At 52.3% G+C, this 14,062-nt stretch overlaps 1 protein-coding gene across 1 annotated transcript in view; it reads left to right on the forward strand.

The window, feature by feature from the left end:
- The first annotated feature begins 5,009 nt into the window (after positions 1-5,009).
- RIMS1 (regulating synaptic membrane exocytosis 1) overlaps positions 5,010-14,062 on the forward strand; it is a 292,497-nt gene continuing 283,444 nt past the window's right edge. The window contains exon 1 of the mRNA XM_054162531.1: positions 5,010-5,579. Coding sequence (XP_054018506.1) covers positions 5,416-5,579 — 164 coding nt within the window. The 5' untranslated portion in view covers positions 5,010-5,415. The remainder of the gene's footprint in view (positions 5,580-14,062) is intronic.

Here is a 14,062-nt window from a genome sequence, read left to right on the forward strand (position 1 = left end):
ATCATGCTTCTAGGGAAGGAACCCACAGGAAAATCTTCTGAAAGGTTTGTTTCCAATTTCTTTCACTTCACCTCAAGCAAGGAAACAGACAATCATGAGTGCTCATGGCTAGAGTACTGAAAAGAGCTTGCAAAGGGAGTATTGATGGAATGGAGGAATTTAGAACATGGCCTTTGGATAGTCTGAAAGGAAGACATGCAGAAGGAACGTTCCAAAGATTGAAGGAAGGTCTAGAATCATACAGAGATATGGATGTGCACTTCAAGGCATGGTTTAATGGCCATGGTGGTCCTAGGGTGAGGGTTGGACTGGATGATATTAGAGTCCTCTTCCTGCTGAAACAGTTCCAGGATCCTATGATTCTATGCATCTGTCATGCACAGGGCATATGTAGACACCTGTAGTTATGAACAGAGAAGGAAAGATCCCAGATTCCACTATGATGACTGGCTTCTCAAGCTTGAGAAGGTAATTTACCTGCTGTGTTACAGCAGCCATACTGATATGCCATCTCTAGATTTCACAGCAGTCTTCTCCAGATAGGACTTCAGAGAAAGGGAGCCAACAAGACGCCTGTCAGTGACAGGACCTGGCACGGTGCTAAACCTTGGGCATTCTTACTAACCAGGCAATGACATTCTCTTCAAGGCTCTCATGTACCATTGCAGCCTGAGAACAGAATGTTGTGAACTTAGGATGGACTTGCCAAGCATTGCTGGTTGCACAACATCTCAGTTTCACCTTTACAAAGCAAATGCAGGCAAATCAGAAAATGCCCACTAAAGGCTGGGAGTACTGACAGCACGTGCTGAGGCTCTTCATGTAGCCCATGAAAAATGTGGTTCCTTTTAGACTTTATTTCTCTGTAGTAAATTCATCTGTTGTACTTCAGACCTGTACCTAAGACTGGTTGTAAGAACCTACCGGCTCAGTTGGTAGCACATAAGACCCTTAATGGGAAGGTCGTGAGTTCAAGCCTGCAGTGGGCAGTAGTGACAGGTTGGACTCGATGATCTTTGAGGTCTCTTCTAACCTTAGTGATACTGATTTGCTACCATCTTCTCAGCACTGGTGAAGCCACATCTCGGGTGCTAAGTCTAGTTCATGGCTCCCCCATACAAGGAGGACAGAATGGAGCAGATCAAATAAAGAACAATGAAGGTAGTTAATGGATTGGAGCAGCCACATGAGGAAAATTTGAGAGACTGAGAGGGTTTCTCAGCCACTGGCTCAGGCTCCCCAGGGAAGTGGTTGACTTCCCAACCCTGGAGGTGTTTCAAAGGCACAGAGATGTGGTGCTGAGGGGCATGGTTTAGCAGCAGCATTGGTAGAGTTAGAGAAGGGTTGGACCGCATGATCTTGAAGGTCTTTTCCAACCAAAATTATTCTATGATTCTGTGGAACCATTTAGCCTGGAGAAGAGAAGCCCCCAACTATCTGGTGGAAGTCTGTAAGCAAGACTGAGTCAGGCTCCTCTCAGTGGTGCCCAGTGATAGGACAAGAAGCAATGGGCACAAACTAAAACACAGCAGGGCTCATTTGAACATGGGGAAATACAGTGAGGGTGACTGAGCACTGGCATGGGTTGCCCAGAGCGGCTGTGGAGTCTCCATGCTTGGAGATACTCAGACACCATCTGGATGCTGGCCTGGGCAACCTGCTGCAGCTGACTCTGCTTGACAGGGAGGCTGGAATAGATGACCTCCAGAGCTCCCTCTCCAGCCTAAATGATTCTGTCCTTTTAAGTAGCAGAATACTGGCTTGGTGTGAGTCTGCATTCCCAACTTCCATCATTATCTTTTTAACCATTACTCTGCCACAGCTTTCAGGTTTCCCTTTTCAACACCATACAAAATCCCCTCACACTCTTCGTATCCAGTTTGTATTTTACACTGAGCAGTAGGGACCCAGGCTCCTGAGCCAGCACACAGCAATTAACACAATAGCACAGAACAGACACACAGACGATTGTGTCAGTAATTAAGAAGCAGGAAGGTGAGCAGGGCAACTTAACCTCATGTAATGTCTTCTTCATATAATTATCTTAGAGACAGCTGCGTCTTGTGGTCTTAGACCTTTGTTGTGGTTTCACCCCAGCCAGCAGCTAAGCAGCACACAGCCACTCACTCACTCCTTCCACGGTGGGACAGGGGAAAGAATCAGAAGAGTAAAAGTGAGAAAACGTTTGGTTAAGACAAAGGTCAAGCAAAAGCTGCAGGTGCAAGCAGAGTAAAAGGAGGAATTCATACACCCCTTCCCCCCAGCAGGCAGCTGTTCAGCCACCTCCAGAACAGGAGGACTCCATCCTGTGCACCAGTGACCTGGGAAGACAAAAGCCGTAATTCCAAATGTTCTCTGCTTCCTTCTCCTTCCCCCATGCTGAGCACAGTATCATGTGGTATGGAATAACCCTTTAGTCACTTGGGGACAGCTGTTCCAGCTGTGTCCCTTCTCAACTTCTTCATAGAATCATTAAGGTTGGAAAAGTCCTCTAAGATGATCAGCCTCATCTGTCAACCCACCACCACCATGCCTGCTGAACCATGTCCCAGAGATGGTGACTCCACCACTTTCCTGGGCAGCCTGTGCCAATGCCTGGCTTCTCTTTCAGGAAATAAATGTTTTCTACTTCTGTATTCTATTCTATGCTGCTGTATAAACCTCACCTGACACATCTTGAAACCATTTTCATTTGTCCTATTGCTATTTACTTGGGAGAAGAGATCAACACCCACCTCATTCCCACCTCCTTTCAGAAGACTCCCTCTCAGCCATGTGTTCTCCAAGCTAGAGCCCCAGCTCTTTCAGCCTCTCCTTGTAAAAGAGATGCTCCAGTCTCCTCATCTTCTTTGTGGTCCTCTGTTGGATTATCTTCACTACTTCCTCATCTCTCTTGCACTGGGGAGCCCAGAACTGGACACAATACTCCAGATGTGGCCTCAGCTGGCTCATGGTGAACTTGTCCACCAGGAGTCCCAGGTCCTTCTCCATAGAGCTGCTCTCCAGCAACTCAAGCCCTCATCTGGTGCAGGGTGTTGTTCCTCCCCAGGTGCAGGACTCCACACTTGTCATGTTTTAGTTGTTCCTGGTACCAAGGACATGGTGGTACCTCATCTTCTTCTCACCTGATTCTTTTCAGTCTTGATTCCTTCAGCTGTGAGGTGGTTGCCTGTTGGTAGGGAACGGCTGAATTCTTTCTCATCAGCCTGTAATCTGCTGGCTGCAGATGGCAGGAGGTTGGTTTTATTGATTTGTTAGTACTTAGCTAGAAGGATTACATCTAGCAGTAATAACAAGGCCAGGCCCTGGGACGAATCAGCACATGAGCTAGAGGAGGGGCTGTGTCTTTAACTGAGTGTGACATTATGATATTTACCAGCCCTTCGCAGTGCTTTGCTTATTAACATCACTTTAATCTCTTCTGAGCCATCTGTCGGTCATTCAAGTTTCAGTTTTCTTCATGTGCTGGAAGAGTTGAGAGACTAAACTTTCTGAGCTGAACTTGGACATTACCACTCAAAAGTTCTGTTGTCACAGCAGGGCTTATTATATATTATTTTAAAATTTGTGTTACCAGATTGCATCCTGCAGAAAATCTCGGGGGGGGGGGGGGGGGGGGGTTGTGGGGGGGTAGGGGGGGGGGGCAGGGGGCTACAAGCAGATGGCCACAGCAATTCCTCTCAAATTCCAAGGGTCAGGAAGGTTCATAGCCCTCACAATTTGTGTGAGAGCTATTAGTGTGGCTGGCTGAGAGCTGTTCCCTCTCCCTGTTCCAAACTTGGCAAGCTTGGCAGCAAGAAGTATTTCTTGCATGCTGCCAGCATAGATTATTTCCCCTCTTTGGTTCATGCCCATCAGATGATCTCTCTAGAAAACAGACCTGTTTCCATGCTGTGGCCTGAGCAGAAGTGAGGCTGAGAGGTCTGAAGTGTCAGCATGTGTCAGCATGTGTCAGTGGAGCTTCACATTTTATTTGAATGTGCAGTTTTGTCTCCATTTCAGCTTTGCATTTCTAAATAGCCTGAAGGATTTCAGTCACTGATAGGCACACTTTTGAGCAAGGGACATTTCAGAGCTGTAGGCGTGAGTTTCTGGCCAGTGGAACCCATCCAGATGATCCGCAGTACAGAGAAGGGACGTTGTATTTATTATCTGCTCCCCAAAATCAAGTTGCTTAGAGCTGGTAGATCAGAAATTGGTAGGGAGTGATTTTCTCTAGGCGATCCTGCTCTAGCAAGGGTGTTGGACTAGGTATCTTCAAAGGTTGCTTCCAAACCCTAGGGTGGTTCTGTGAAACTCTGGATGGAAATGGTGTGACATGTTTCATGGCTGGGGTTGGTAGGTCACAGCAGTGCACAAAATGGGTCTGACAGATGATGCTTGGCCTTGATGATGTGAAAGGTCTTTTCCAACCAAATCAATTCTATGATTCTATGAGGAGAGTTGAGAGCGCTCGCGTCGGAGACCGTGGCATGGGTGCCACTGCCTGGGTGTGACAGTGCACGAAGACAGCGTGGAAGCGTGGGCACCCCGAGGACGGGACGGCAGAGTGGTGACAGCGCTGGCTCAAGGCGAGGGTGCTGCGACTGCATCTCGGAGCCCCCGAAGAAGCGGCGGCAGCACAGCGGAACCCGGGGCTTCCCCGGAGCCTCTGGCAAACCGCAGCCCGCCCGCCGCGGGCCCCTTCCCAGGGCGAGACGGCGCCGAGCCGCGGTGCGCAAACCTCGAAGAAGAGGCAGACGTGAGGACAACGCCGTGACCGTGCGGCCGCGGGACGAGCGGCGGGGCTGCTGCGGGGAGAGGCGCGGCCGGTCCGAGTCCCCGTCGCCAGCAGGGGCACAGGGGCGGGCAGCGCCGGCAGCCTCGGACTCCGCCTCACCGGCACCGAACTCCCCCCTCCCTCTCTCCCCCCCTCCTTGCCAGCCTGCTGCCAGCGCCAGGCTCGCCGCGGCGGAGCGTTCCGGCAGCGGCAGCGGCAGCAGCATCAGCAGCATCGGCGGCGGCAGCAGCATCGGCGGCAACGGCATCCGCCCTTCCCGGCCAGCCCGCGGCGCGCACCGCTCCCCGCGGCTCCCTCCCGCAGCCCGGCAGCGGCGATCGGCAGAGCCCTCCGCACCACGGCACCCCCGCCCCGCACGCCCACCGCCGGGAGGATGGGCTGCGGGCGGCGGCACGGCAGCCCCCGTGCTCCCTGAAGCCGCGGAAACAAAGAGCGAAGCGGCGGCACCGAGCATCTGGGCCGGGGTGGATGCAAGCAACCATGAAAGGCTGGGTCTCCGCCTCCTCTTCTGCTGCTGCCAGAGAGCTGCCGGCTGCTGCTGCTGCTCGGAGGACTACACTGTGAAGGGGGCGGAGGAGAGGCCGGCCGGGTTTGCCGTGCGAAGGTAGAAGGTGTAAGGGAGAGGCGGAAAGAAAATGTCTTCTTCGGTGGGGCCCCGCGGCCCTCGCCCGCCCACGGTGCCCCCCCCAATGCAGGAGCTGCCCGACCTGAGCCACCTGACAGAGGAGGAGAGGAACATTATCATGGCAGTGATGGACCGGCAGAAAGAAGAGGAGGAGAAAGAAGAGGCCATGCTCAAGTAAGCAGACGCCAGTCATTCATTCATTCAGCCGCTCATTCATGAGCCCATCGCCGGCGGCAAGCAGCGGGCGCCGCCACAGCGGGAGCCGGCCGGTGCCCAGGGCCGCCCCGCAGGGACCTCTCCCCGGGGCTAGCGCTGCGGAACCCCAGTCCCGCTCCGCTCCCGACCCACAACTTCCTCCTCCACGGCCGGCTTCCCCAACCCTGGACAGCTCCTCTCGAGCCTGAACTGCTGCCGGGGGAGCCCAGCACGGCGGGACGGAGCGGGACAGCCGGGGCCCTCCCCGCCCCAAGGGAGCCGGCGGCGCAGGGCGGGCGGAAACCCCGATATGGGGGTGAGGGGCGAGGTGGGATTCCTTTGGGGGTCCCCAAAACCCCGCCTCTGTCAGGAGGGGCCTCTGGGTGGGGTTTCCCTGCGTGCCGGAGCCTCCGCGGCGCCCGCCCGTGCTGCCCCCGCCTGGCTCGGCCTCCGCCGCCGCCCGGCTGAGCTCCTCCGCTGCCCCCCGGCTGAAGGCGGCAGCACCTCCGCCTCCGCCGCCCTCCTGAAGGCGGCTGCCCCTCTGCCACCGCCCTGCCGCCACACCGGCCTCCGGCCCGTCCCCCTCAGCCTTCGTCTGGGGGCCGCCCGTCACCTGCTCCCGGGAGGGCAGCTGCCGAGAGGCAGCTGGCAGCGAGGACAGCGGGCGTTCGTAATTAGGAAGTCAATGCAATGAGTCGCACCGCTCGTATCGGAAGGGGACCGAGGGGCGGCGGCTGCATCCCGCTGCTGGCGGCAAGGGGAAGGGTGTGTAGCTGTGCCGCTTTTGGACCCCAGGTTCCCAGAGACCCTTGTGACCCTCTCTCTCTGCCGGCCATCCTCGCCAAGCAGCACATGTGACCGCATTTCCGAGCGTTCTCCGTCAGCAGAAGGCTGCAATCGTAACGTTAGCAATCGCCTGCCGCGAGTGATAAGAACAACCAGACTGAATCCGTGGCCTGTGGAGGAGGATCAGGGCTCCTCCCCTGCCCGCTGCCCGTCAGGCCTGTGCGCTCTGGCGGGGAGCGGTGACTGGAGCAGTGCACAGCTCTGAGTCTGCCCGGAGGCTGAACGGGAGGTGTATCCTCACCTCTCTGCCTCCTGCTTGCGTGCACCTGTGCTGGGGAGGGGTGACGTGATCTGCTCTGTCTTTGGCACTATTGGAGGTGCCCACCTGAGCGACGTGGGTGCCAGCTCTTCCCCGGAGCTTTCCCTGCCTCATGGAGGAGCCAAGCCCCGAGCAGGCTCCCGGCTCCGTCGCACGGAGCTGCGGCAGCGGCTCAGGAGGTTGCTGTCCCTGCCCGTTCCCGTCGCTGCCTGCTCTACGTTTGTGCTCTGAGGCCCAGCTGCCCGCGCTGCATAGTGCCCTGGAGCTGGCCGGGAGCTGGCCGGGAGCTGGCCTTTGGATCTCGCTCCGAGATGGAGAGTTCCCTTTGCTGGTGCTGTTCCTTGTGCTTGGGGTGTGGCTAGGCTTGGAGGCGGGGGTGGCTGAAAGCAGAAATGTGTTGTGAAAATGCTTGCGTTAGGCAATGGTGCTGAAACGTACACGAAGGACCCTTCCTCGGTTTCTGTTCATCAGAAGAAAACGAAATGAGGGAGTAGCTCAAAGACTCTAAATGACATTTATCCTGCTCCAATCCCTTGTTCTCCAGCACAGCTACTTCCCTATAAATATTTAGCTTTGATTCTGTGAGGAAGATGACTGCTTCTGTGATGGTGTGGGGCAGTACTGTATCTTTCAGTCTCGATGAACTGTATCAATCAAATCTTACAGTAGCAATGAACTGTTGGTGAGGATGGTGATTTCTCAGCCCTATTCTTGGGAACATGGGGTAGGGAATAAATTTTCCTCCTTCCCACCCTCCACGCCCCCTTTTTTTCTTCTTCTCTTCTGTACTGGATTTCAGACTCTGGACTGATACTTCTTCTTCTGTGAGATTCTGGGAATCTGCAGCAGTTTTACTAAATGAATGTAGGAAACTTTAAATACAATGTTTAGGAGAGGTCAAAAGTTGTGCTGTGTGAATTCAGCTTGAAATCACATTCTCTCCAAAGGCCTGTGATACCCAGAGTTAGGAGTTTATTTCCTTACAACAGCTCTTTCAATCAGATACCAGTCTAGGCTCTCTCTTGGTCTGAGAAGTTGTGATTTTAATGTTTTTTTCAGATGGGTTTTACTCTTTAAGAGCCAGAAGTTAACACACTATGCATTGTGAAGCTTACAAGCCTGTGTACTCTCCTCAGCTATGTTGTTGGCTTCCAAAGATTAGGTCACAGCACATAGAATAGAATAGAATAGAAATAGAATAGAATAGAATAGAATAGAATAGAATAGAATAGAATAGAATAGAATAGAATAAACCAGGTTGGAAGAGACCTTCAAGATCATTGTGTCCAACCTATCATCCAACACCACCTAATCAACTAAACCATGCAACCAAGCACCCTGTCAAGTCTCCTCCTGAACACCTCCAGTGATGGTGACCCCACCACCCCACCCCATCCCTGGGCACCACATCCCAATGGGCAATCACTCTCTCTGTGTAAAACTTCCTCCTAACCTCCAGCCTAAACCTCCCCTGGTGCAGCCTGAGACTGTGTCCTCTTGTTCTGGTACTGGTTGCCTGGGAGAAAAGACCAACCTCCACCTGTCTACAACCTCCCTTCAGGGAGTTGTAGATAGCAATAAGGTCACCCCTGAGTCTCCTTCTCTCCAGGCTAAGCAACCCCAGCTCCTTCAGCCTCTCCTCCCAGGGCTGTGCTCCAAGGCCCTCACCAACTTTGTTGCCCTTCTCTGGACACGCTCCAGCAAGTCAACCTCCTTCCTAAACTGAGGGGCCCAGAACTGGACACAGGACTCGAGGTGTGGCCTAACCAGTTTTCATATGGATTTCAATTCAGCTCTTACAGAAAGCCTCTAGGGTTTTGGACCTTTTGTCTTTTCTGTATGCTGAGCACTTGAATTTCTTTTGGGGACAACAGTTAAGACACGTTGCTCTTCTTACAAGATTGGCTTTTGAGACAAAAGTTTACTTCCATAATTCTATGGAGGTTTGTTGCAAATATACAGTGGTGCTACTCAGGTGACGTGGCTGTGCCACGGATCCTCACCAGCCCTTCCTGTTCTCTTGAGCAGGTTTTTTTCTGGCTATTCAAATATTCTCAGCAAAATAGCCACCAGCTTTCATTTAAAGCCAGCTGGGAGGGAAGTGTTTCTGTCTGTAACACTCATGTGCAGGTCACAGAATCACAGAACGTTAGGGGTCAAAGGGGGCCTCCAGGGATATCGGGGTCAGCCCCGCTGCCAGAGCAGGTCATACAGGGAGTGTAGCCTCTGGAGACATTCAGAATCCACCTGGACACGTTCCTGTGTGTCCTTCTTTGGGTGAGGCTGCCTTGGCTGGGGGTTGGAGTGGGCGCTCTGCAGAGGTCACTTCCAACCCCTGCCATTCTGTGTCTGTGTTGCAGAGCAGGCTGCCTGCAGCCCTGGCTGTCTGGGTGCATGCTGTCTTGTGAATCATTAGGACTAAAAAGGGTGCAGCATTTCTCCCCTGTCTGGGCGTCCTGAGAGCAAGCAAAGTTTTAAAAACAAGGCTTGTAATTTTCCTTTCCTGCATGCCTCACAGCAGAAAACTGTAGGAAGAGCTTAAACTGCTGTGCTCTTCACATGATGTCATGGACTTGTGGCTCCAAGGGAACTGGAGGTGTTTCCATGAGTAGACTATAAAGGATTTCAGGAGAAGTGAGGGATTAAGGTCAAGAGGCTGACCCCCTCTCCTCTCATGTACCTCTCTGTGTTCCTGAGCCCTCTTCCTGATGGAGCTAAAAGCCCTCTTGTAAACCTTCTGTGTCAGCTCCTGCTGCCATCAGCACACACTGCAGTGTGCCAGCCTGGGAGCAGGGCGCTGGGTCAGGGCACAGGACTAGGCGCCATGTAATGCCTCGGCTGCTGGCTCCGGAGGAGGGCAGGAATGCAGGCTTTGGTTTGGCACCACCTGCTTGTCTCTTTCCAGGAACTTGCCCTGTCTGTCAATTTCCTGCCCCTCTGCTGGGTTCCATTCAGCAGTTTGGGGCTGAGAGAGCTTGTCACACCTTCAGGATAAAGGCACACAGCTCCTTGTTCTGGGTATGTCTGGTCAGTGGCAGAGGTTTTGTCCTCCCCTCACGCCTCCAATATCACCTTCCAAACTGCTGTGTGTGATGCTTGTGGAAGGGAAACATTCAGCTGTCCTGTGACCTGTTGAATAGCTTGGAGCAGTGTGTTGAGGAGTTAGGGCTTTTTGAAGGCTCCAGTTTTTGCTTGTCTTTATCAACAGATATTCTTTGTCATTAATAACCTTGAACCTTAGCCAGTTGTCTGAAATAGCCTTTACCTCCAGAGCTGTGGTTTGCATTTCTACTGCAATAGGGAAAGTGCCACTAGGTACTCCTGAGAGCACATCCATGGTCTTTGTGCAGCAAAGCATGGTCCTGCTCTGGTGTGTGGCTCCCAGGACTCAAATCCACATAAGCACTTTGATATTTACCTGGCACAATGTGGGAACTCGGTTACCTTGGGTGCAGTCTGCAGAATCTCTCCATTGTGATGCATCTGAGAAGTCTTCCTGAGCCCAGGGCAAGTAGGAGCAGAGTGTGAGAGTTTCACCTAAGCTACTTTGGAAGCCACAAGCCATGCCTCGTCCTCTGACGGCCTGATGCTGACGCAGTGCCTCTGTACCAGGTGGTGGTGCTCAGCGCTGAGCTCCAAGTGCTGCTGTCACAGCCATGGCTGCTCTCCTGATGATCAGGGGACAGGCAGTGTGACTGCTTCCAGCTGCCTTAGGTGGAGTGGCCTGGTAGTTAGGAGGTGGTTACCTAAACCCCAGACACATTCCAACCTGGAGAATCTGTGTCCTGCATAGGTGCCATTGTGTCCCAACTTTCTGGAAGCAGTTTGGCTGACCAGGAAAGAGTGAAAGGTTTGTGGGGCCAGGACATAACTGCATGTGAAGCTCAGAAGGAAGAGCTCTCCTTGCAGAGGAGCTCTCCTTGCTCTCATGCTACTTGCTTCTGGTTACCCAGAGGTGTCAATGTAGGCTCTTTAAGTTTCAGACACTGAGATGTCTGGGAGTATGAAGCAGTTCTTCCTTCCTCTCCACTGAGTGATCACATCTTGAAGCTTTCAGAGCTTTGCTGGTTTGTTACTCTGTAGTTGGGAGACCTTCACCTTCCTGCATGCACACCTTTGGCAGCAGTGTGGAGAGCAGTCTCTTATGTAGGTGGGACTTTAACTCAGCTCTCAGCCTCTTTGTTTTCCCTGTTTCACACAGATTGCACCAGGTTTTGTGGGGAGCTCCATAGTCTCTAGCAACTTTTAACTGGAGCTTGGCCTTACAGACCCAAGCTTCTGCTGTGACACTGCGACAGGCTGCCCAGGGAGGCTGTGGATGCCTCCTCCCTGAAGGTGTTCAAGGCCAGGCTGGATGAGGCCTTGAGCAATCCTGGTCTAGTGTAGGGTGTCCCTGCCAAAACCAGGGGAGTTGGCAGTAGATGATCTTGAAGGTCCCTTCCAACCCAAACCATTCTGTGAATCTAGGAGTAAATGTTTGAGTAGAGCAGTAGTAGAACTTCCTCTGCAGTCCAGCTCACACTGAAACCATTTTTTTCTGTTTTACATCGTAAATACTCCTGTAGCTGAAAGGGAAGACATTTGTGTTTAGTGGCTGATGTGTCCAGATGTTGCCCAGCTGGTGACTTAGGTCTGACTAACAAATTGTGTGGATGTGTGAGAGGGAGAATTTTCAGTGAGGTTGAAGAAAGAAACCAAGAAATGGGGGAACCCTCAACGTTTTAAAGGCAAAATAGTTCAAAAGTTCAAAGTATAGATTCAAACATTGCATGGCCTGAGCCAGCTCCGTTGGTGGTGGGTACAAGGTACCTTGAGGTGAAACAGGGCACCAAATGTACAGCAGAGTTCAGTGGCAGACCAACCACCCAGCTGTACAGACTTCTGGTTTTGTATTCAGGTGCAGCTGTGTGCCCTAACCACTGGGTTAGCTCAGCTCTAAGTCCACAGGTCCACAGTCCACAGGAGCTGTGAACACACCTGGTTCAGGTCCAGTTCTGTTCTCTGAACTCTTCACAGCCCAACAGGACTATGCACTGGGTCAGCCAAAGTACTTCACTCCACTCAGACTTGATGTGGTCCTGGCAGCCTGATCCAATTGGAGCTGTTCCTGCTGGCTGCAGAGGGGTTGGACAAGATGCCCTTTGAGGGTCCCTTCCAACCCGATGCAGTCTGTAAAGAAGTTGTCCAGAGAGGCTGTGGAACTCATCCCTGGAAGTGTTTAAGACCAGGCTAGATGAGGCTTTAAGCAACCTGGTCTAGTGGAGGGTTTCTCTGCCCATGTCAGGGGTGCTGGAATTAGATGATCTTTAAAATCCCTTCACACTGAAGCCATTCTATCAAATTTTGGCCAGAAATGAAAAGGTTCCTCGTTTCCATGGCAGTAATTTTCTGGAGCAGATTTAAGCAGGGACAAAGGCTTTTACTGCCCTTGTGGTGGGATTTAACAAGAGATTGTTTGCCAAGGTGGTGACAGTCTTGGGACACAGAAGGTTCATCCTAGTTTTGTGACTAATTGAGTAGCCTCAGCAGAGAGCCTAGCAGGTACTTGAGAGAGTTATGTCAACATTTGCCATGAGAAATAATGAAGAATTTGATCCTGGTATCCTACTTTGACCATTTAAGGTGGCAATTTTGATTTTAAAAACTAGAGCATGGTAGATTGAAATTGGACATTAAGAGGAAATTCTTTACCGTGAAGGTAACTGCTTGAGAGAGTCCATCCCACAGGCACAGAGCTGCTGCAGGCAGTGGGACATCTCCCTCTGAGGCCAGGCTGAGGGAGCTGGGGCTTGGACCTTGGAGTAGAGGAGCCTGAGGGCTGCCCTCATTGCTGGGGATAAAGATCATAGAATCACAGAATCAAAAAGGTTGGAAAAGACCACAGAGATCATCAAGTCCAACCTGTCACCCAACACTTCCTGACAACTAAACAATGGCTCCCAAGTGCCACATCCCATCCTTTTTTCAACACCTCCAGGGATGGGGACTCCACCACCTCCCTGGGCAGCACATCCCAATGGCTGACAACTCTTCCTGTGAAGAACTTTCTCCTCACCTCCAGCCTAAACTTCCCCTGGCACAGCTTGAGACTGTGTCCTGGTGCTGGTTGCCTGGGAGAAGAGACCAACCCCCACCTGCCTACAACCTCCTTGCATGTGCAGGGCTGGAGCCAGGCTCTGCTCAGGAATGTCCAAGGATAGCACAAGGGGCCCTGGGGGCAAGCTGGAGCAGAGGAGGTGCCAGGGGAACAGAATGGAAAACTTCGTCCCTGTGAGGGTGCAGACCCCTGGAGCAGGCCGCCCTGAGAGGTTGTGGAGTCGTCTTCTCTGGAGACTTTCCAAACCCCCCTGGATGTGGTTCCTGTGTGACCTGTCCTGGGGGGACTGGATGATCTCTGGAGGTCCCTTCCAGCCCCTAATGTTCTGTCATTCTGTGCTTCTGTGAAGGTAGTGAGACACTGGAACAAGAGAGGGTGTGGATGCCTCATTCCTGGAAGTGTTTAAGACCAGGCTGGATGAGGCTTTGAGCAGCCTGGTCTAGTGTGAGGTGTCCCTATCCATGGCAGGAGGGTTGGAAGGGGATAATCTTTTAAGTCCCTTCCAATCCAATTCATTCCATGATTCTATGACTTCAGTAGAATTCAGATCTCTGGAATCAGCAGCTGCTCACATTTCTGGGCAGTCAAATGATGCAGTTCCTTGCAGTTGGTGAGAACTGTGTTCAGAGATTTCAGGATAACCCCTGTGTAATTTCCTGTGCAGCTGGAAGCTTGCAGCCTGCTCTGCTAGCTGTGTAGCTCTGCAGATGAGCAGACTGGCCGGGGGCACATGCTCGTCCCCAGTTTGCTGGAGACAAGTTTGTTTCCCTCTCCGTTTCCAGCACTTGGACCACAGCTAACATTGTCAGGAAAGACTGAATGATGCTCACAACACAGCAGCAGCTGCTGCCACCCTTACGCTGTTTAGTATTTATGGGCAAAGTATGGAAGTAGGGTTCCAAGGCCTTCTCAGCATGGATGCTCTGAACCCCCTGGGGATACCTGCCCTTCTGTAAACAGCAGGGAAGGGAGAGGTAGGATCCTTCTTCATCCCTTCGACAGAAACTGGGCCACCTGGCAGGAATAAAAGCAAAAGTCAAGGGGCCATCATGAGGAAGTCTGTCTTTATCCTGTCTTTAGGATACAGGATCAAAAGCCTGAGAAGACAAAGGAGGAACTGAGTGTGTTGGGAACTGCTTGTGCATTTGGCACTAAGGAATTAAAGGATAAAATAAACAATGGCAAGACTCCCTCCTCTGAGTCAGACTCTCTCTTGCTTATTCTTTCTGTGCTCCCATGAGCACAGAATCTCATTCTCTG

This window comes from Dryobates pubescens, chromosome 6 (genome assembly GCF_014839835.1).
Source record: "Dryobates pubescens isolate bDryPub1 chromosome 6, bDryPub1.pri, whole genome shotgun sequence".
Lineage (NCBI taxonomy): Eukaryota > Metazoa > Chordata > Aves > Piciformes > Picidae > Dryobates > Dryobates pubescens.